This window comes from Nipponia nippon, unplaced genomic scaffold (genome assembly GCF_047370975.1).
Source record: "Nipponia nippon isolate SJK-2023a ecotype South Korea unplaced genomic scaffold, ASM4737097v1 scaffold_4, whole genome shotgun sequence".
Classification (NCBI taxonomy): Eukaryota; Metazoa; Chordata; class Aves; order Pelecaniformes; family Threskiornithidae; genus Nipponia; species Nipponia nippon.
The window spans coordinates 50,390,862-50,415,650 of NW_028262358.1; the positions used below are offsets into that span (position 1 = coordinate 50,390,862).

General features: G+C 35.6%; 1 protein-coding gene across 9 annotated transcripts in view; it reads right to left on the bottom strand.

Moving 5' to 3' along the window:
* Positions 1 to 4,060: 4,060 nt before the first annotated feature.
* The window catches only part of QKI (QKI, KH domain containing RNA binding), a 165,276-nt gene continuing 144,547 nt past the window's right edge, over positions 4,061 to 24,789 (bottom strand). For 2 of the 9 annotated variants that reach the window (XM_087773676.1, XM_087773673.1), the window contains 4 exons: positions 17,218 to 17,305; positions 14,639 to 14,911; positions 11,877 to 11,951; positions 4,061 to 7,224 (listed from right to left, as the gene is read on the bottom strand). In XM_087773676.1, coding sequence (XP_087629802.1) covers positions 7,208 to 7,224; positions 11,877 to 11,951; positions 14,639 to 14,911; positions 17,218 to 17,305 — 453 coding nt within the window. In that variant the 3' untranslated portion in view covers positions 4,061 to 7,207. Of the gene's footprint in view, positions 7,225 to 8,244; positions 12,730 to 14,638; positions 14,936 to 17,217; positions 17,306 to 24,789 lie in introns of those variants that run through there. The other 7 variants (XM_087773674.1, XM_087773671.1, XM_087773677.1 and 4 more) reach the window with 5 other exon arrangements.

The following is a 24,789-nucleotide window of genomic DNA, read 5'->3' on the forward strand; positions in this document are numbered from 1 at the left end:
CACCACTTTGTTGAGACTCCTCATGGAAGGTATCTTTGAATGCTAATTATGCCAATTTTTTCTTCCTCCTGGAAGGGTGCAGGACAGAAAGCGTACCTAAACATTGGTATTTAGCCTCCCCTCCCCTAACCTACCAGACTCCTAAAGACGCCACATTTAACCTTACCTATTGTACACCTCCTTCTGAAGCAAATCATTTTTTATGTAAACACTGTAAAGTAGGAGGACTTTTTAGCAAAGAATACCTTGGTAAAGAAATTGTCTTAAACTATAAGCAGGTCTCATCACCTAAATATTAATGAAAATATTAAAACACTATAATCTATTTCTTCTCCAAAACGTGTTTCTCACTAGATTCATACTAGGTAGGGTGGCAGGTTTATCATCTTCATTTTCCACAGCGACCAGAACCCCCACCCCAAACCAGTATGTTAGCTTTACTACAAAGTACTACTCCTTTGCCTTATTTGCTTTAAACAATTGTAACAGTGATGCTTACAGAAGTACAATAACGTCAAAATCACTTGGTCATCTTTATGAAGTTTACAGAATCGGTGCATCCAAAAATCTATATTCAAAATGTGTACTGCATGTTTACGGCATGTAATGCATACTTTCTTCATTTACAGTTACAGACAACAACAGCAGCATATGCAGTAATAAACTGTTAAGCAAAAAATACCCTGGTAATCAGATGACCATGAAAATTTAAGCCTCTTCAACAATTAACATCTTTCATAACACTGCTAAAAGCATTAATGAAAATTGAAGTGTGAAAAATGTACATTCTTTATTCTGCTGTTTAGATACAGAATAAAATTTAACGTTTCAGAAAATAAAACTATAGCTACAGCTTTGAGAGCTGTCAGTTTGCTTTCGAGGATAAAGTACATGCACTTTTTCCAGTTACTTTATTGCACATCATGTACAGTCATAAATGGTGTTTTATTTACACGTGTTTTGGCAATGTCCATGTTTGTTTTTCCCCTCAGAATACATTATTTTGCACAAACAAAACCTTAAATGTTTCACACAAACTGCCATAATACAAGTCAAAGCATATATGTATATATGTTTTTTTGTTGTTGCTGTTTTTTTTCAATTAATTCTTCCAAGAGTTTCAGATCTCAGTTAAATCTTTGCCTTGGGAGTCAGATTCCTCCCAGTTAGTCTGTGGTCAAAGACGGACATCCGAACTGCTGGCACCAAGAAGTTAGCACTGCAACCTGCTGTGCCCAACACCCGCCTCCTATGCAGAACCACACCACCTGCAATTAGTGCGCAGGCACATAGAAGGAAGAGCACTGTACTTGTGTTAACCAGTTTGATTCAACATTGATTACCATGTGTTAATGTTATGGTTCATGTGTTACTTGGACAGTATTCCATTAATAGTGTTTTAGAAAAATATATCAAATAGATTAAAAACAAAATAGAAATTCCAATAACAATTATGTACTTTCAACCCGAGGAATGTGTTCCTCAAGATTCCATTCTGTACAATGCGCTATTTATGATGCCCGCTATTTTTACCTAGACAGAAAGAATTAAGTTTCCTATACTCATGTTTTGCCCAAGTTAAAGTAATTTCTTAATGGATGGCAACACATTTCAGTATTTCCCTGTATTTTCAGGGCAGAAAACCTTTTAGTGGTCCCCCTCAAAGAGTACAATCTGGGAATAAACCATTCATTACATGCAGATTTTGTACGTACTTTTTAAAGATATGTTCAAGTAAAATATCAGTATTGTCAGTATACGCTGAACATATGTTCATTAAAAATATTTGAGAGATGTCCGTGAAGACTCTTTCTGAAATATATTCTGGATTGATAACACACACAAAAAAAAACCCTCTCAGAGAAACCAAATTTGTTGTATTTTGGTACAACAGTTCACTTTTAAGAAGTGAATAGTATTGCTCAGATTTAATTTGAAAGGCTCTATGATGGTTTAGTTTACTAAAAAAAAAAAAAGAAAAAAAAAAACAGATTTACCCTAAGAGATAAATCCCTTTATTGGATGGAACAGCAACTCTCTAATTGACTTGAATGTATGATCTTTCAAATGTTAGGACAATTTAGCCCCAGAATAATAATAAAGAAAAAGAATAACCTAGCTTTGGTGACGTAGCAATATTGAAGCCACCCTCAAATTCAGTTCTAAAAATAGTCTGTTTCTTTCCTATAAGCAGGCAAAGTATAAAATAGTTAAATTTTTAGACAGGCACTTAGGTAAACTGAGAAATGCATTTGATGGACAACAATAATTAGTATAAAATTTTGATTTTAGAGTTTTCCTTTTTTTGCTGTCTTCCAGCTTTAAAGTACTTCAAAACTTACAGCAACTTTCACTACTGCATGTAACAAAGAATGAGATGAAAATGCACTGCGGACAAAGTATGACAGTAGTTCTGGGAATAGCAGTATTCTTCAGTAAAAAATACTAATCTTTTGTCCCATCTGAATAGTTTCACCTGAACTGGAGAGAGTACTTCACCAAGTTTAAATGTGTGCCTCTGCCAAAATTCTCTAGGAATATAAATTATTGGCTCTGAAATTACATTTGTGCCATCATCCAATCAAAAGGTCCTGATATTATCTGTTGTAAATGACTGATTTTTTTATCATCTGCCTGTGGCTGACTTTTAGGATAGTAACATATTCATGATCTGTTAAATTAAGATTTCTGTACAAGTGAAACTACTCTAAATGCAGTTATATTTCAGCTGTACCTATACATTTTTGTAAAACAGAGCTACATGCCATAAAAAAAACCCTAACAAACATCATCATCAGAGTTAGACTTTTTTTTCTCCATAAAATAAAGATGCATTCTATTTTAATTACTGTGAGAACTTTTTAAAATTAAAAGTTTTATATTGCATGGATTTCAAGATACGTAGTTTGAAACATCATAAATTAAAGAAGGCATTTGAACAGATGCAAAGACTCCTCATCTGAATTTTTACTATCTACAGGAAAAAACGGCTTTCACAAAAACTGTTCATATCTGAAGAGTGATCTACATCGAGGATCTCCCTCGAGATGACCTGTAATTACTGTCCACTTAAGATTACAAACCTAGGAGGACGACCCAGGATATGTAAAGGAGCCTCAGACAGCAGAAGCTTGAAGGAAAAGAAACGTTTCTGTAAAAATATTTGCATAGATGTACATTCAAAACAGCATTTTCACCATTTCAATTCCCTGCATTCATGTTGCTACAGTCATCCACAGGGACAAAGATCACATAAAGGCAGCCCTGGAATCTGAAATGGCGGTTGCTTGGTAATTTAGTGAAAGGTGTATTTTTGTACTTTCTGCAGTCACTAGGAAATGATCCAGTTTGACCTTTGGCTTACAGAAATTGTACTCCCCTGAGCTGGGCAATACTGGTAGACTATAGCAGAAGTACAAAAAAAAGAAAAAAAGAAGTTACTTAAAAATAATGTGGCATGAAGAAAATAGGGCACTTTTGGCAAAGAAAACCCCCAGATTTTGTATTTCGATGTATGGTAATTCTATCTAGAAGTATTTTGTGCTTAGAAACATCACATGATGCAACAGTGAATCAGGTGCCAAAACCAACAAATCCCAAATTATTATGAGATTAACTGCAACCTCTGAATGGTTCAACAAAGAATCAAACTGGTTTCTGTACACCATCACGGTTTACCAATACGCTGGCATCTTTGCTCTTTTGCTGTGAGCCGACAGTAATTATTTTAGAGAAAGAAAAAGAAAGTGTGGAATTAGTAATGCAGATGCTGAAAGGCAAGTGGCAAGACTCTACAAGAAGAATGCCTCAAAAAATGCTACTTTGTTCCCATTTCTACTGGCACCTATTCCCCAAGGTAAAAGGCCAGAATGACCGAAGCCAACTTAATAGTAGTGTGCAGAATGTCAGCCGACAAACAACATAAAAACAAGTCACGTTGTGTTATCTGTGGTCACGATCTTCAGGGTTAGTCCAGTAACTCAAGACTTTACATTCTTCCGTCTTTGTTTGTTTGTTTTAATTAAACATGTAATGGTTAATAAACAGACATAGTCCAGAGTTAGTAGGTTGGTATTATAACATTTATTAAAATAATGCTATGGGTTAATAGAAACAGCAAAGAACCAAAGAATTAAAATGCAAGCTATGTAAAAACCCAACTAAAACCCAAATATGTCTAATGTATTCATCCAGTAGCTAACTAAAAGCCCAAGAAAGACAACACTCCCAATATAATAAAGTACTGCAAAACAATTGGCAATTTTTCAGTTATCAAAATTGTGGGTTTTGCATTTTGTATCCTTTTTTTTCTCAATCAGGAAAAAAATTCTTTTGAATGTTATATAACATACATATAAAACAAGATAGAAAAATACATTATAAACTTGTAACAATGGCTGTAAATACATTATCTTACATGTTTCTCATAGGCAATAGGTTGGTTATGGTACATACATAGCATGAAACTACTAAGATAATAAAGAATAGACAAATACATGTCATCTGTACGGTTACATACAAGCGACACTCCCATCTACCCACTCTAAAAAAATTACATAATACTGTCAGAAAGAAATCTTAAAACTACTTATTTTAATAAAGAAAAAGTCATTAAAGAATGATAATACTGAGAACCAAGGCATTCAGAGATTTCAAAAGTCATGCTTTTTTTTTTTAAGTTGATCCAAAATTTTGTCAACTAAGTTTTCAGAAGTTTGTTCAGAGCAAACATTACTTTCACATGTCACACATCTATTTCATACACTTCCCCTCCCCCCCAGTAAAAGACCTTTGATAAACATCTAAAACGTCCAGGTTTTATCATAGTTGAGATGAAACTGGATCAAATACTGGTATTGTTTTAGCAAATCTCTCTTCAAATGTTCGAGTGTCGCAAGTTTATTCAACCAACCAACCAAAATAAAATCAAAATGGCACAGCATATACTGTAAGTAAAATCAACACAACTGTATGTGTAACAGGAAGACAAAGCCGGTGGCACAATAAACAAAAAGCTAGCTGAATACGAAAGGATGAATGTCTATTGCATAGTAAATAAACTGATAATTATTTCCAGGTGAGACAAGATGTTAGATGAGGTCACCATGCAGGTGCTTAAAAATGTAAGCCCTCTTAGCTTACTATTGACCTTTCATTTGGAAGCTGTGAAGATTTGCAGGAGGAGAATAAGTTGACAAGAGGGGAATAAAGTTATCACCTGATATTTGCCAAGTTTAGTACTGAGCCCCACGCAAAGTAATACTTAATGTTTTCAGAATAAAATACCGTGCGTTCAACAGCTTCAGCTCTTTCCACTCCCCAGCTATATGAATCTCATGTGGAAATAAAGGTTAAAAATAAAGTATAGCTGGACTTCAATTAGCTGCTGTCCCTCTCCCGCTTATCTTAAGAAGAAAAGCCAGCAGACAGATCTAACAATAGCCAAAGAAGAGCTGAAAAATAAATAACTTGCATGCTGTTTGCCACTGCAGGAGCTGCTTCTGAAAACCAGGGACACGCTCAGACTATAACTGAAAACTAGCTAAGCACTTTCAATTTTGTTATCCACAGAACATCAGTTTTCTGGGTGATGCTGAAGCCTACTATATTTCATGTATATTTATTCCAACCAAAATCAAGAAAACTCCTCTCCATCCCTGAACAAAAATGACATACTTCCAGCTCTACAAACATTTGTCAGCTAATAGTCTCATTTAGCACGAGACAGTCTGTATCACAGAACCCTTTGGTTTACATTGCACAAGTACGGCATTTGCTATGATTTAAAAAGTAGAGTGGTTGAAATAATGATGGGCTGGTTTGACAAAAACTTAGCAAATATTTTACGTAATGAGATTTTGGCAAAGTCACATCACACTAGTATGGCAAAAATCAGGTAATTAATATGGTCAACTCATCATTTGTCTTTCCTCACAGCTTCTTTCACATACTGGGCGACTGAGTGGCATGCAGTAACTTGTCTGAGGGAGAAGCTGATTATACAAGACATTTGACTAAATGACCATGAAGAAAATAAGGCACTTCCTTTTCTTTAGACTTATTCCAATACTTAAAAAATAAAAAAGAAAGACTAAAAGGCTCTTTTGGTCTTTTGTTTCTTGACAACCACCAGAAAAAATCATTTAATGAAATAAAGGGTTTCTTTGTTCTTTTTTTCTTTTTTTATAACACTTGAAAGTATAAAATGCTACATTTCCAAAAATATATTTTTTTTTCTGCACCAGCACCCTTGTATAGTAAAAGTATCTACTTTTTTGTTCATTTTGTTTCAATGCACTACACTTTATCTACAATTTCATTACATGTATACAGCAAATAGGCAAGCATGGCTTTTACATCCTTAATGAATTTTTTTCTATACAGGGAGGTTTAAAAAAAATATTTGAACAGTTTGCCCAGTAATGTGACACATAATGCATGTACCTTGTTCTCATGTAATCTTCAGAGGAGATTAAAATATGGTTAAAATAATTTAAACTCAGATTTTGCTTTAATAGTGTTGCTGTTTTGTTCTCTGCATTAACGTAGTTCTGAAAAGTCATCGTAATCTGCATTTCATGGCACACTTTCCTTTAAAACGTCCAATTTGGCAGGCAATAGAAAAAAAGGCTGCAATGTCTGCCCTTTGAGGGCACCGGTAGTGACTAAACAGCATATCAAATTTTGAATACTTTTTGGAATCCCTTCCCCAATGACATCCCTGACCAAAGGTTCATGCATGATGCATCATCACACAGTACATTCAGAGAGAGCTTTGACTTCTTTTTTTTTTTTATTTTTTTTTGAGAAGAAAAATATTCCTAGAAGTCTCTCACAGTAACTGCCTCTGTCATTGGGTAGTTAAGGGACATCTGTCTCCATCTCGTGCGAGGCCTCCTTACCGTTCGCTTGGGGCGGGACACTAGAGGATGATCAGTGCGGAGGGATGAGTTGGACCTTATTGCTTTACTACTATTCAGTGCAGGTTCTAGAACCACTTTCACCCAAACAGGAGAACAACAAAAAGCGGAGTTGGAGGACAACAATTTCTCTGTCTGTTTTGTTAGATGGTAAGACGAACGGACAAGTGCCCCAGCTCGCTGCACTGAAGACAGGCAAGCAAAGGCGTTTACCAGTTAACTGATCAGCAGGCAGGCATGGTCAGGTCATCATTGGGTGAAGAGTTCAGAGGTCAGAAGGTCATAGGTTAGTTGCCGGTGGCGGCTGGGTGGTTAGAAACAAAAAAAAACAAAACAAAAAAAAGAAAGAAAAGATAGAGAAGAGATTAGTTCCAGCTAGTGACGGCTTAATGACAACATGAAAACTAATCACAACTAATAACAAAACCAAGCATGTTTAATTCTGACATACTGATCGACACCATCTACAGAATGCAATAAAATCATGACAGCCCTCCATCATGATTTGGACACGTGAAGGAGAAGCCCGCTCCCACAAAACCGGTTAACAGGAGAAATAGAGATAAAATACAACTAACAACTAATGGTTAGTAGCAGTCGATGAAGGAAATTGGAAAACAAAAAACGATGAACAGTTTTGGAACTGGGTAGAAGATTTCTGGAACAACAGTCAGTGCACAGCATCAGTATCTGACTGCTATTAAGCATTAGTACCTCCCAGGTGCAAGCATAAAAGCAACTATTAATGATGGATGTGATTATTAATAACTGGTTGTTAAAAGAATGGAGTCATCTAAGGAATTCTAGACTTAGAGAAACAATTTGGTTCAACAAACTATGGGCCAAACAAAAGGTTTTTGTTCAATAAATTTTTTATTGCCTTTCATTTATTCTATTTACAAACAACATGGAATTTCTTGGCCTCATGATACAAAGCAATACTAAACTGTAGTCTAGCAACGTAGGCATCATCGTGGGAACCAGGAAAACGCTCAGCCTGCTACTTTAGCCAGCATTTTCCCGTTCAAAATACTATTTTACACATATAGGACACTTATAAAATGCACTTGCATGTAAACACTGTAAAAGTCCTGCCATTTTAAAGTCTATACTTAAAAAGCTCTAAGTACATCAAAAAATAGAGAAAATATCTAATTGATACTAATAAGGCATTTTAAAACTACGAACAGCTCTCTTTATTCATTTTCAAAGCTAATACTCTGCAAATACAATAAAATCTGACATTTCATATACATTCCTGCTTTATATTTTTATATTTTAAAAGAAGCCACCTGTAAATACTATTTTCTTTTGCAAAAAACAAAAAACAAAAAACCAAAACAAAACAAAAAATAAAACCCAAAAACACAAACAAATTACAGTAAAACATAAAAAAGTTCTCAAGTGGAAAGTTATCATTCCCAATGTTCTTGAGCTGTTCCTTCTTTAATCATTCTCTCACATTCTCCTTCACCAAACTTGGTCCACTTAACAGTAGTATGATTTTTTTTTTTTATGTTTTTTTTAAGACTCATTCAACAGCTTAATTATAGCTAATAAATTCTGAGGTTGATAAAGTTTTTGTACTGTTGCCATTTTGACTAAGGCAGAGGAGATGAAAGTGAGAAAGGTATTCAGTGCAAAGTCAGATTTGTGCCATTACATAAAATGAAGTCCAGTAGGTGTAATATTCACAGATAGCATCGATTTAGCAATCTTTCTCATGGGCTGATTTACCCTCACAGAATAAAAATGGTCTATCATTTAGGATACAGTTCATAACACTACAAAAAATTACTACTGTAACGTAAATGAGACCACAGGCTCCCTGAATTTTTTCAGAATCATGCTAAGTGGGATTGGTTTAAATTAAAATGGCTGTTTCAAAAATAAGCAAAATAAAAATAAATATTTTATGTGGCACAATCTCACCACTTTACAGGTATACTAGAAACACAGACTCTTAAAGCATTTTGATACTGATTACAATTTTGATTAAATGGTATTAAAAATTTATATATAAATTATGTGATGGTTTGGATAAAATATTCAAGAAAATTCTCAGCATTACTATTTCTTGTGGAGTTTATAATCAAAGCAAGCTACCTTTTAAAAATACCAGTACACCTGTGATACATCCTCTGCCAAGTCTCTGGCCTTCTACAGTACACACAGGTTTGTCAACTGTGCAACACCATTTACAGTTTATTACAATTAAATCAGTCAGTCTCTCTGTTATATGCATCAAATTCAATTTTGTATTATTTATAAACTGGGGTTTTATTCTGAGTTAAAATGAGCTATGTTTTTCAACCCTTCACCAATCCTAAATGCTTAGTTGTAAGAGTAAAACATTTACACATTTGGGGATTCTTGCTTTAAATGCAGTGCTTATCGCTAAAAAATAAAAAAAAACTACGCAAAGAATAAAAACCTACTTAAAAAGTGAATGCAGTAGTACTACAAAGTCATCTGAAAGTCAATTTAGAATTTTAAAAAAATCTTTAGACCCAATGAATGTGAATATAGATTTAGTGACATTTAACCATATAAAAAAAAGTTTCCGCATTGAAAAGAAAGCATTTCGGTTTGCTGACATTGTTTTTCATGGCTATAGCTATAGAATTATACTAGTGACAGAACAATCAAATAGGTTATTATTGTAAATACTGATAGTATTTCAATTCTACAATGTAATTTTAACACATTAAAAGAAACTTTTATTGTTGTACAAAGTTCTCTTCAAAACCTTTTGTGAAACCTCTGTGCAGTGATAATCTAGGATTTCAAATTCAAAATACAATAAAGTACAATTGTAAAATTAACTTTGTGTAAGTTCCTTAATACACATTGGGATTATTTAGATAAGACTTTAAAATAATGTTCTCCTGAAATATCAGCATGGTTTTCATGCTAAAAGAGAGAGGTATGCATGACTTATTCCACAGGAGATAAGCTATGTGTATTTATTTATTTACTTAAGACAGTGGGCTTCCGATATGGCTAGATATGAACACCAAATTATCAGAAAATGGCTGTATTTTAAAAGAAGGTGAAATTATACTAATTATTAATTTCAATTACTCATAAGCAACCCAGATGAAACATCTAGGCCCTTCCAAAATATTTAAAATCTATGTTGAGTAAACACTATAATAATGAACTTGAACTACAAATTGGTATTCCCCCCACCCCCCTTGTGCTTTATCAGTGTATTTACTAGTTGTCTCAGGCAAATATCTAATTAAACAAAAAGGTAGTCTCACCTGCCACCTGAAACTATCACTGCAGATCATGAAAGACCATTGGCAAAAATTGATTTTTGCAACATCAGGTCAAACGTTCAAAGATAACCAAATCCTTACCACTCATTATTCTTGACAGAGATAGGTTTTAATCTTTTTTCTATTTCCTTTTTTTCCTTCTCCCCCCCTCCCCTCCTTTTTTTTTCTAAACATGGGCTATGACCTTCTGATTATACCCTGTTGCCCACTGAAGAGTTCTCAAGAAATGAGAACAAGCCAATGGGCTGTAAATAGTGTGCAGTGATATAAAAGAAGAAGCAATCTTCTAGAAAACTTAAGTAGTGTCTTGTTATCAGCCTTACACTTTCTGTAAAGCATAAGATCCCTACATATGAAAGATAAGTGTTACATAAATATAGCAAATATCCAGGAGGGCCCTTTTTACTGTATTGACCGAAATCTGTATTGTTTCTTGTAGTGAATTTATGGGAGGTTGTGAGAAGTGAAGTGTAGTCAATGTTAGGAGATGTCAGATCTGTCACCTGAATTTGACTTTTAAATATTACAATATCATGGAAGCCTGCACAACACTGATTTTGATGAGACCAGAATAATAATACTTGGCACATAATGCTTTGCATCCTCAAAGCCCTGTACAAAACAAGAACCCCCACAACACCCCTGTGAGGTAGGGAAGTATTATTATCCTTATTTTACAGATGGGAAAACATACACAGAGAGATTAAATGACTTGCCGAAACCCACAGTGAGTCAGCAGCAGGGATGGGATAAGAATTCAGCCCACACACTGCTTCCTAGCCAATGTCAATAAACCGAAAATAGCACTTTTCCCAATAAGCTTAAATACTTCATTCAGGGGTCCAAAGGCATTACACTTGAGGAACAGGAGAAAAATGAAGATTTACTTTCCATTCAAGGGTTAAAGAGAGATGCCCAAATATTGGATGTCATCTCACCAACAGGACTTCAGAAGTTGCTTCTCCTTCAGGTTACACATTTTAGCAGCAAAAGGCAAATACCAAGAAACAGATTTTGGCAAAAAACCAAAACACCCTCCCTTCCCCCAGCCTCAGTAATTCAAACTCAAACAACTTTTGAAGTATTATCTTCACAGCCCTTACCTTTCTGAATTCAGTCAGGTATCTGAGAACATGCATCCTCCTCATAATATACAGTACAGTGGCTCAAAAGTTTATTGGAAAAAAAGGAATCTAAATCTTCAGATTTCTCCAGACACAGACAGGAGGCATTTATTCCTTTACTTCTTTCTCATTAAGCAACCATCCATTCATTTTATTTTGCAACACCAATCTGATATTTCCACACCAATTAAAAGAACAAACTGGGGGGAGAGGGGAGGGAAACACGACCAAATTTATTATTGCAGCACTGAATTCATAGTGTTTCTTGATGCAGATGGAGCTTTAAATAGTTTTTAAAAGGGAATCGTAGCGTTTATATTAAATAGATCACAAAGTTTATACATTTAATTGAGCTGGGAAAGCCAAGTTTATGAAATATTTTTAAAAATGCAAGCATTCCCAAAGCTCTAAAATATTAACTATTCAGATTTTTGAGAAAAATAATGAATGGGTCAAAATATGGTATTTGGTTAACCAGCTGTGGTGTTGCAAATCTCATGTACACTCAAAGCACTTCTTACAAACAAGAACTGCAGAACTAAACTAACCTCGGTCTGCGGTCACAATCCTTTGGTAAGGATGGACACGCATATCGTGCCTTCGAACTTTAGTAGCCACCGCACCTAGTTAAATTGCAATTACCAAGACAAAGTTAGAAAACATTCAAAGAAAACATTAACAGCAGGTTTATCAAAATGGATTTAAATGATCATTAACTACAAAAGTTCATTTTAAGAAAAGCAACAAGTTAAGGCACAGTAGTTTCAAATCTTAAATCTTAAAAAGAAGTTTATCTGTGCAGATTAATATTGCATTTATTTTAAACATCCTGGCCTTAACCTGTTTAATCCATTCATTTACAATCCCAAAATTACAGTATTTCATGAAATCTATTAGACCCAAGCACATTTAAGCTTTACTAGTCACATATTCACTGAAGTGCCTTTCTTGCAGCAGGACTATTTTAAATAATGCCATCTTTTAATACTGACAATTATTTGCTAACCTTAAGATCACTTCCAGTTCTATCACAAAAAAAAAAAAAAAGTTTTAAAGCAATTCTTCAAGCCTACAGATTGTGATTTTAAACTTTAAGTCAATAAGTATGAACTGCAATGAATTAGGTGATTAGTAAAGCAAACACTATATAGAACACTTAGCAGTCAGTATACTACTATACACTCATAAATTACAGCTACTCTGTAATAATAGGAGCTAATCCAAATTAATAGCACTATTTTATTTTAAATCTATGTGCAAAAAAGTGCAAGTAAGTCACTGACTGCTAGGCCAAGCTTTTTTCAAGGCTGCTGAAACTAAGCATTTGTTAAAATTCAGATCTGATGAAGGATCAGTTAAGACCGTTCTTGAATTCTTAGCCTTTCGTTGGGAAAGCCATACCTGAAGATAAAAGGAAGGGAATTAAAAGTTAGTCACCAACTAAAATTTGATCCCAACACCAATATCCCCCAAAATACTAATAGGGATGCATTTCTCTGCCATTTTTAACAGAATTACTTTAAGACATCTTAAAGGTCCACCACAAAAATGGGCAGAATATAGCATACTATTAATGAGAATGAGTGTATTATGAAATAAAACTCAATGAAAAACTAGTTTAATTCAATTAACTCTATATAATTGCTCAGATAATAGAGCAGATGTATTAAGAGTTATTGACTCTATGCTACCTAAGTGGGGGTGTGGTCCCCTTCCCTTCCCCCCCCCCTTCCTTTTTAAAATAAGATTATTTGGTGAGATCTTTTTTGGGCAATACACCTGTGCCCTCACAGCTAACCCCAAAACTATGCCATGGTTTCAGATGCCATTTTAGGAGTAATTTTCTCCTTCTCTCTCTTTATAGAAAATCCTGTGAGAAATCAAAGTTTCCTGCATAGTATTAAATTATGACTATGGAATGATGTATTTCTTTACTTTGCTATTAACTGGATTCAGGAGAGGGGTTTGCCACTAACCAGCAACTGATAGCTACTGTGACGATGCACGTAACTGTGACTTTACCCCAGGACGTATCACAAGTGGACCCACAGATTGGGGGTGGAGGAGCTGGGGAGTTTGTGGAAAATTAATAAATGATGACATTATCATACACTCACTGAGTTTTGGCTATACAGTAACAGACAACAACCGTAAGTTGCTCAAAGACAGACCCTACTGCATACTTTTGTCCTACAAACATTTTTATTATTGATTCACTAATCCTGAAAGGCAGAAGTCTGAAAAACATTTTCTTTTTTACTGTATAAAATATAACGTGGGAACAGGCACACATACAGATAACTCAACAAGTATTTGTCACGTAAGTGAAACACTGATTTTTTTGCAATGCTTTCAACAAAATATTGACTTTGAACCTTATTGTCCAGTGTTCATTAGAGATGCTTAGAATTTGTGTAAATCAATAACTGCCACTGAACAAACTAAGATCAAAGTCCTATAAAATCAACATTATACAGCCCCAAGGTCATATGCAATTCACAACAAGCTAAAGAGAAAAGAGTGTTTAGATTCTGTAGAGGGCAGGGAAGGAAGAAACTATTGCAACTGCTTGTTTCATATTGACCAGTTAACTGAATTGTCATGGTTGCTTTATCATTCTTGCCTTCACAGAGAAAGGCAACGGTCTGAAATACTACGAATGATGGACATTTCAATCCAATGTATATAAAAGAAGCCATGAGTAAAGTTGCTAATTGTATCATCCTTTGGGCAGAACTTAGTTTGCTTTATATTCGTTCACTGAAATTATTTTCTGCTTACAACATGATTTACAGCTTTCTGACACTGAGGAGAGATTTATCAGTTGTGTACTAAATAAAGAAGCAAAAACCCCAACAAACTGAAAAAAGACCTTTCCATTCTCTCCAGTTTTGCTACTAAAAAGGTACAGTAAAATAGGAAGTTCTCTCTTCCAAAGGTTACTGGAAATTAATTTATGTTGAAGAGAGCACAAAGAGATCTGGTATTTATGGGAGCCCAAATGACACATAATAGATGTCAACTTCTCTTTGTTTTTTTTTTTTTTTCCTTGCCTATGTACTCACCATCTAGAGTCATACAAACATTTCTATTTTGAGTAATCTTATTAATATACTAAACACACATATTTAATAACACAAAACATGTTAAAATCCTTAAGAGTTACACCGTTTTCCTAGGCAGCTTTGATATACCTGAGATAAGGTGGTTGCTTCAAATTTTTTTCTTTGAGCCCCATGACCTCTACCATGCAGATATCACAAGAGCATAAGCAATATATTCTCCAGTCATCCGTGTACAAAGATCTTACCTAATACGCCACTAGGTTCAATAGGATACTCAAGGATTGATGTAGCTGGTGCCAGCGTGTAGGGGTATTCATATGGTGTGTAAATTAAACCAGCTTCGGGTCCAGGTGGAACTATTGCAGCGGTGGGATGAGGAGTTCCATTTGGCATGACAGCGGTTTGTATTTGTCTGATCAAAGGCATTATGGTAGGGCCAGCTGGCGTAGGAGTACGCAGGGCAGCTGGTGGGAGAACAGGCGCAGGCCCAGTAATAATCCTTGGAGCCTGGGCTGTTGCTGCAAGAGAAAAGGCAAGGGCTGCTACAGTAAGCAAAGAAATTCAGAGGAAAGTATGGAGATAGCAGTACAAAACGTGGAAAGAATGGGAAAAAAGGGGAAAAGTAGGAAAGAAGAAAAATAAAAGGAAATCATTAGTACATGCGCTGATCACACAGTGCCAAAGCACACCATTCAAATGCAAACAGCTTTCCATTTTCCAGTGTGATTAAGTATGAACATGCAAAATAAAAAAGCCATTGTAAAACAGTGGGGTAGATTTCTCAAACAGGTTACACAGCACAAAAGCTCCATTTAGACCACATTTCTTCATTTATGCTATCAAGACTGCATGAGACTGAGATGCATGCAGGAGATACAAGGAAAATACTGTCATAATCAAATACAGAGTACAAAATTTAGTGCAACTATAGAGTCCACAGATACTCAGTTATGCAGAGCTGCTGTATGAGTATACAGTTTTTACACATCTTAAAATTGTATCTAAACAATTCCAGTTTCCAGGATCAATGAAGTTAAAGATGACCTAGAAACACAATGCATCTCCTCTCCTACTCTAACATGAATAAAAGACTCAAAAGTGATTTCCATATCATATTCACCAAAATAAAATACTTTCTTTGTATTAGAAGTTCACTATGGCCTTGCTTAAGTTAAAGAAAATAGGTGTTTGTTTTTTTTTTTTTAAACAGTGCTAGCACATTTCATTAAGTGTTATTTGAAGCCTGTTGGCACACAAGATGAACAACTTCTTAAACACTAACACATCAGCTGGTAACAGTCAATCTTAAAGGGTTGTAATTTATACATTTCTATACACAATTGTTGATCTACATTGATTAACTTAAAGGTGGTCTGAAAAGAGAAATGTGGGTGAAGTTCTTCAGATTTGAGACTGTTGTGGTTTTTAAGTTATTTTTATTTTTTAAAAAAGTGCTCAGACTTAATGTATAATTTAAAAACCCTCAAACATTTTCATTTCCTTTCTTAAATGGAAATAAACCAGTATGGCTTCAAAGTTTTCAGTAAAAATCAAAATATAAACAGTGAAATTGTCTTATTAAGAAAAAGTGAATATTAGTGTGGAAATCTCTAGTCAAAAAATGACTTCCCACTTAACACTGATACAAGAGACGAATGGGAATAGATCAGACGAAGAAATTGCTCAAATTAATATAAAGGTTTCTATGCAACAGTTTGCATCAATTTAAGCTAATCTGAAAGCCATTTTACTCATAGATTTGCAATAATTTAGAGACTAAAATATATTTAAAACTGATCTAGCTTTAAATATTACAGTGTTCATTAGGGCTGAAAGATTTACCACCACCATTGTAGTGATAAAAGCCCTCGCTTATGTCTCTTTTCAAATCAGAATAATTACACTGGTGTAAGCACTCTCAAATTGACCTAACTGCATTCCAACCTTTAAACATATTCAACATTGAAATGGTAACTGTGCGGAGAAACAAATTTGCAAATACCTGTAGGCCCTTATTGAAAAGACTGATTTAACTGTGCTTACATTTGACATCTCTATCACAGCTACAGCAAAGATCTACTTTGGAACAGTATTAGCAACTACATTTTCAGGAGGAGAAACTAGCTTTTCAACTAGAGAAAATAATCTGTATCACATATAATAGGAATATACTCTCATTAGTAGGTGTACGTAATTAATTTTCAAGTGTAAACCTGTGCATACATGCATTTGCAAAAGCATTCTCACACAAATGTAATGGACAAAATCATAAAAATGGCTCATTACATCACTGATCCCTGTGAACTCAGCTGTGAAATCAGTTGATGAATTGTTGGAAAAACATAACATTGGGGGGGACACATGCAAGCAAGATGAAAGGAAGGAATATAATATAGAAAAATGTATTCACAGTATCCTGAACATCTGTAACATTTTCAAATTAAATCTCTAAAAATAAAATTGAAAAGGAGTCCATTGTCCTTCATAGGTATTAAGGAAAAAATGATTGTAAAATAGAAAAATATGGCTTAAGGGTTGAATTTTTTTAAACTATATATTTGTAAATATTTCAACCCAGACATACTGTTTAAAAAAGGGGGGGGGGGGGGGGGGGGGACGGGGACCGAAACAAAAAACCCCCCAAAACTGACATAACTTATCTCCAGAAGATCTTTTGCAATGGCTACCTACTGTTCTGTTGGCTTTTTACCGCCTTCCATTCTCCAACACAGTTGCTACTGTACATTTGCCAAAAGGTAGCTTTAGGAATCAAAACCTGCAAACATTACTACGGCATTGACCCTCCAGCTTATAACACGCTTACGTGATTTGATGTTGGCATCTCTGTAGGTGCCATTCAGAATTGCAAGCTCCATCAGCTGCATCTTTTTAAGGCTGTCTTCTCCTTCTGCCTGTGTGTGAAAAGATGGCAAGAAAGTCAGGCTTATTAATTCATTAGTGCACAAGATCTACGGGACCTAGAATAAAATTCCTTCAAGTTTTAACCAAGCAAAATACCTGCTTACCATTAGTCATAAACACAGTAAGCTTTGTCAACTTTTCCTTAAAATTAAGTGCAAGTTGCCTGTTGTCTTATCGTTAAGTGGTGTTGATAAATATCTTAAAAGTTTTGAAAAGGGTCATACCATAAATTATAAAAATAGGGTTAAGTGTAAGATGTGTTTGATAGCAATTGTTTAAAGAAATTTTTTTCTCAAGTTTTAGCAAACGTTTTCACGTACTCCTAAAGGGATCTTTTAAAAAATTGTATTATTGGGCTAGAGGAAGAAAAGGCACCACAAATTTTAAGTAACTTCAATTTATTGTAACTTATTCCACTGTAGTTGATACTGACTACTTTGGGGGGGGGGGGGTGTGCGGAAACAGAGTGGAGGACAGACCAAAAATAAACAACAAACTTTGAGCAGCTTTCCAAACAGGACATCAACAACTGCTGTAAGGCAGAATTCATAATACTGGCACATGTAGATGTATTCTGATTAGGATATAACTACAATTTACACAGTATACATTATTCTTGGTTTTGCTTCAATATAAATTATTTCCCTGAAGTTATCTACTCCATTGCTATCCTGCAGCTTGCATAAATATTACCCAGTATTCAGTAAAAAAGCTCACTTTTTTAGTTACTAACAAAAATATTTCTAATTAGTACAATTCTAGCTTTAAGACCAGACATTTTCTGATCCGTCTTTCCAGAAATACTACCATTTGTTTAGTCTACATCCTATCAACTGGAAAACAAGATTATGATACAGGAAACCCAAGAGAGATGGTCAGTGTCTACTTCAATGTTAAGTTATCACCTTACTTCTTGTATTGAATGCCACTGCTGAAATTCTCAGTCAGATGGAAAAGAGGGCAGCTGCATGTCAGCTGCATTGCATTCTTCCCTTGATAAACAGGATTTCTTATATTTTTAACTATCTTGTCTATTCACACAGTGTTTTCCAGATATCTGGAACAGCATTTTCCAACTTAATGGAACCTGGATAACAACATACTGTGCCATCCACTCTGAAAATCTTAAAGTCTGATTTCAGAGAGTTAGTTGGTCACCTATCTTAAACTACAACTCTTAGAGATGGTTTGAACTAGGACTTCCAAGAGCATAAGTGATTACAAAAAAACAGAATTAAAAGCCACAAAGAATAGCAATCACCACCAATAACCAAAAAACCCCTATTAAATATTAAACCCCTATTAATAACCCCATTACAGCACTGCACCAGTGAAACATCATCTCAAACTAGCTAAGAGTTAATAGGATTATCTACACATAGCATTCCAAACATATAGGAAAATATTTTTTCAGGCTAGTTTGCAGCAAAATGTTATTATACATACTTTACTCCCAAACTACGGAGAAGTAATTTACTAAATTCTAAGACAAAAAAAGGTTTAAAATTCTATCTAAGCAAATATAGTACTTAGTGTGAGGTATGCTCAAGGACCACCACACCTTGCAATGGAAACTTTAACATCTGATTTTTATCAACAACTTAAAATCAACATGGCAAGATGGGTCAACACTAAATTACTTTCAGATGTCAGAAAGGAAAGTCCTAACTGTAATACTGAGGACTTGCATAAACACAAAGATTACACACAGAAACGATTTATGTTGTTGTTAAACATTGAGAATATACTGAAAGTCAGACATTTTCTTTATATATTAAATGCTGTGTGACAGACCAAGCTAACACTAATACTGAAAAAGTAAATACATATTCAATTACCATTTTAACTACAAATTAATTGTACCGTTAAGTACTGTACTATCCAGAAACCTCAGGCGCCATAGTCATTAAAATGAGACTCTCTGGAATACAAAATGTACTGATTATAGCATGCTTAATATGACATACTCAGAATAGACTTACCAATTACATGCAAAAGATATTCCCCCCCCCCCAACTATTATTCCATTGCATCTTTGTTGGTAAATTACCTAGACAATCATGATGCAATAAAACCAAATCCAAATCTATCTGCCTATCCAGAGCTCACAAATTCTTGTCATTCTGGATATACCTTAACTAATTTATTTTAGCAATAAAGATTTTTAACACATTGATTCCTCTTTTCCCCCTCCCTCTGTAATGGTTATACTTTGTTATTGGCTTTTTGCTTGGGTTCTTTTATTTATTTATTTATTTAATTGAAAGTGTGTAATGAAAATACCTCCTCGCAATGTCAGCTGCATCTCCCATATAGTTCCATTAATGTTACTAAAATTGCTCGCTTCCTCCAAATAAGAGTTCAGGTGATTGATCTGACACCATTAATGAGTCTCGGTAAATGCTGAATCTTACATTCTACTTGCTAGGATAATTTTAGTAACTCTAATCCCAGATTTTGCACCACAGTGAATATTTCCCAAATGTAACTATTTATAGGATAATAATTTTAAGACAGAAAACATTTTTTTCCCTTCTGACATCCCCAAAACAAGGAGTTATAGCAACTTAAAAACAATAAAAGATAGACAACATAATCATTCTTACTTTTATCTTTAACATTTTCCTATAGGTCACTATGATTCCTATGAGAAAAGATGTTGCAATTATCTAGGTTTTACAAAGTATATTTACAAAAATAATAATGGGACTTCAGCATACAAAGCAGACCAAGTCCTTAACTTTTATTTTTGAGATTTACTTCTCTGCAGTACTGCTCAGCAGTTGACAAACTTTTGTTCTTTTAAACAGACTCCAAAACATAGTTTAAATCTTTTCCTGAAAGACTATATCAGTGATAATTCACAGATGTGGACTTGCATTACTTGACATTAACAGTGTCTTTCAACTTCTGGTGTTTTGTTTTTCAAAGCATTTATTAGATAAAGGGAAAAAAAAAAAACAACCCAAACAAACAAACAAAAAACCCCCACTTTAAAAACCTCTTTAATGCCGACCACAAGGGCATCATTCTGACTGCTCCCAGAAGATGGCACTGTTTGTTATACAATACTATCTCCTCAAGTCATGGGTGCTTAGCACTATTTGCACCACCCTACTAGTGCTGCTCAAAATCCTGCTACTCCCTCACACCCTAAACTTGCAACACTCGCCTGCCACCTCTCTTCAAGGCATCAGTCACAGAAGTGGTCAGGACCCTTTCAGATATGCTGTCGCGTCCTTCATTCTCTGGTATCAAGCTCTCTGCTTGAACATCATTCACCAATAGCCAAACCCTCAAATTTCCAAGAGCTGGGACAGAGCAATTGGCGCATCTTTTTGCCTCCCCTATCCTCTCTCTTCCTTGCTGACAGATGATCAAATGAGGCACACCGATGCAATCTATCTTAGCTTCAGGCATTTCTGCAGGCACTCTCTGTTAAAGCAAAGAGAGGTTGCATCAGGGATACAAAGGCAATCTCTAAAGGGACAGTACATTACCTGTACAATAGCTACAACAAAGCTCAGTCATTTGTACCAAGAGGAAGCTACTTTGAGCAAACATCAATAAGGTCACTCAAAGCCAGATTTGCATTACTAAGTTGAAGCTCAAGTGATTGACTCAAACCTCTCATCTTAAGCCTCCAGTGATTTCCTTGTATTTCTCATGTACAATATAACATGCAGATTAAGAAAAAACCTTAAATGGTATTTTGAAACATAATTCTTTAAATGTAAGCACTTGCAACTGCTCACTGAATACAAATACGGAAGAGATGCAAGCAGTAAATCCTAACAAAGCCAACTGTGCACAGACAACAGCAGCTACCATTATTTGAACACATGGCCAGATCTCCTCGCAGCAGCTCAGCTCTACTTGGGCTACCAATAAAAAAACCTGAAGGAGACCAAATACCAGTGACCACTACCATTTATGTAACTTGTTTTCTAATCTTTATCAGGGTAGGATTAATAGTCACAAGGCTCAAAACACTAGTAACAACTAGAAGTGCCACCTACATGAAGTGTCTGGGGAAACACTTCCCAAAATAAAACAATTTCAAATGAAATACACAACACTGACCATACTGATGCCCAATTAAAACCACAATTCTGTCTCTAACATTGGGCAATACTGTCTGTTTCAAAAAAAAAAAAAAAAAAAAAAAGAGGAATGCAGTTATGTAATAAACTGCTATTAGTAAGAGCTTGTTTCATGTCATGAAATAGAGAGCTCAGATAAAGCACTCCATTTAATTTTTTTAATGACTTCTTTTCATTATCAATGTCTAAGCTATACTTCAACCTCAGATACCCCAAGATCCTCAGAGAATTCTTTTGTTTAACTAAATGCTTCTGAAATTATTATTAGGCACTTAAATGCCTTAGATTCTCAATCGCACACAATGTGCCCTTAAGCGTATCACACAGTTTAGCTTCTTATTTATACACAAAACATACACACGCCAGATAGATAAGATAGGGTATCAAGGTGGAAGACAGACAGGCATACAGACTCCAAACAGAAGTGCATTCACTGTGCTATGTCAATGAAGACTTCAGAAGATGACAACAGTCTTCAGAGGTGACAGGTAGACTGTTAGATTCTGTGTACAGTCAACTCTGAGAACCCTATAATAAATTACAGTAGAGAAAGAAAGAAAGATACTATCTTAAAAGAAAAGAAGGATCGAGTAGCAACATTTACTACAGAGCATGCAGTGGAGTCAGTCAGTACCCACACTGCCCTGCCATACTGCTGCCCGACCCACATGAAGGTGACTGCAGCTGAGTTAATTCACAAGCCAAACAATCCACTCACTTGCATGACAGCAGGGATGCCTTATCCTGACAGAGCTCCTTGAGCCTCACAGTCTTACTCGGCTAAGTCTCAGAACGTACTCTGATTATCATTACCACCAATGCTGGCAGGGAAGGCTTTCAGCATTTCTGTACAAACATATATACTTTCCCCGTATAATGCTCATTTTCCTTTTAAAGTAACTACTTTGGAAAATGTAACAAATATACTTTTTTCCCTACATTCATAATAATACGCTTATTTAGGTGATGTTAGTGACTTTCCTTGACAGTCTAGCTTCCAAATGTCATGCATTTTGGATGACATTTTTGCAATCCTGTCACACATCCCTGCACTTCAGCTGAATTCTCTTGAACTGAACTGAGCCCAACCCTAGGAAAGGCTGCAGACAGTTTTATCTAGCACCAAATGCAGCCAAGTCTGGCTTTAGTTAAGGGAGCAGTCCTTTATAAGCTGTTTCAGGGCTATCCTTTCAGGATCAGAGCAGGAGCAGCAAGTGGGATGAGGAAATGATGGTGAAGCAAAACGATGCATAAATCAACTGCGAATACAGAGGCCAAAAATCACTCTTGATCTTCCCCAGCCAACTGCAGCAGGCCTGTCCCACCAGGCTCATGGAAAGAATGAGCAGGCAGCCTCAGCAACGCAAGAGCACCAAAGAGCAGCACTTGCCTTCCAAGCACCTCTGCAACTTCTCGTACAGACTACCTGCCTGCCTGCCCCGCACCACCTCTGGTTAAACAGCAATATTCAACAGCAGCCTGGCACCTTTCCTGCCACCCTTGGAGAGACCTCTTCCAGCTACCACGTTTTGTCCAAGTCCATATGCTTTTCTCCACATTTGCTTCAGGTGGAGAATTTTGTCAATAACACGTCATTTTTTTAGTACACAGGTAAGGCATTAAATAATTTTACACACACTCCAAACAGACGGGCAGAGAACTTGGCAGTTATGGAATAACACTATACTAATGAACAACAGTAGATACTTAAAACTCTTCCTCAAGTAGAAGAGTCATTTACAGTTGCCACATACAATAAACAACTTTTCTACCACCATATCTCTGGAAATGCATGCATTAAATACAAAGATTTCATTGTTCTTTAAAATGCATATCTGTACAGTATAAACAACCCACAATTTATTAATTTAATACGGATTCTGGTAAAACACAATAGCACCACTGAAATATTTCACTGTTACTGATCTTATCCTTCTTATCCAGGAGGTGCTGCTGCCCCTCAGGGGTCTGTCACCCTGCCTTCCTACAGTCCCCAGCTGCTATATAGCCGCACAGCTGCAGCTTGGAGGCTTGCGCTCTGACACTCGCTGGACTCTCCGGGCTCTGGAATGCTTTTATCTCCCTGACAAAGAAAAATGTTCCACTGCAATTCACTTGTAGATCAGTAAGTATTCCTAACATACCATGTGCCAGTTAAACAGCCTTTACACATGAATGTCTCCATTCAGGGACAAAAACCTTCCATTCATAATTTATAAACAAAAAACCTCACAAACGATATACTACAAATTCCTAGACATACACGTATTAAAATAAAAAACAAATCTCAGACATCAATATATTGTGAAATATATTATGGAAGATCATAGGCCAAAACACATTGGGATCCTTGAAGCTAAGGTATACATGCCTAAAATCTATTTTATGTTTGGAAGGTCTTTTTTTCTTTATGTCTCAGCTGTTAAAAGACTGAAGTATCTATGGCAATGAAATCCTAGGCACGATGACAGGTAACCAGATGTAAAACACAAAGAACAGAGCTTTTTAAAAGAATCTGAATGTGAGTACCTAAACTATTAATCAATTACCTACTGCAAGAGATCAGATGTCACTTTTGTAAAAGCTTTTACTTCTGGCAAGCTACTCTATTACTCAGCTTTAAGGAAAACATCCCGTCATCCCTTCCCCTCAAAAAAATTGACAAAGATTTCCAAGTTTCCCATGCGCAGAATGTAAATATTGGTAGTTAGAAGTTGTTGGTAAACATATGTTACTTAGACTTTCTCATCCTTGATTACACACTTCTGATGGTGATGGAACAGAAAGCCTACAACATAGCTTTGTTCGTGGTGAGGAAAATTTGCCAAACAGGTTTTTCTGGCATAATTTGGCAGCTATTCCTATATCAGAGGAAACTTTTCCAAATACTTTCGAGGTAAAGTGAAATAAATCACTATTTTAAGACCAGCCGTATTTCTTAGACCCCTGTATGCCATCAACAACACTGGCATTGAATAGGTGGCAAGCCATAGCTCCATTATTTCTCTATTTCCTTTTCAACACGCTGCTATGCCTATGAGGACAGGCAAAGATAAATTAGCATCATTATTTCTTCTGGGCAACCCAGTCTGCTTATCTTCTTCAAAGCAAGCTCTCAGTTCAAATGATATGCAAAGAAGACTGTGCTGTTTCACTTGACAAATTCATTGGTCATAATGTTAAAGATACACTAGGAGGAAAAGGCAGCATATCTTTTCACACTTCCCATCACCTTATCTGACATATCCCTGTTTAATCATGATACTTGGCTTACCAGTAATATTTTCGAGAGTCCTTATGCCCTCCCTCCCCCATTTTCCATTTCTGCCAGAAGAAAATACAGATAAGGCACAGAAAATCAGCATGAAGTG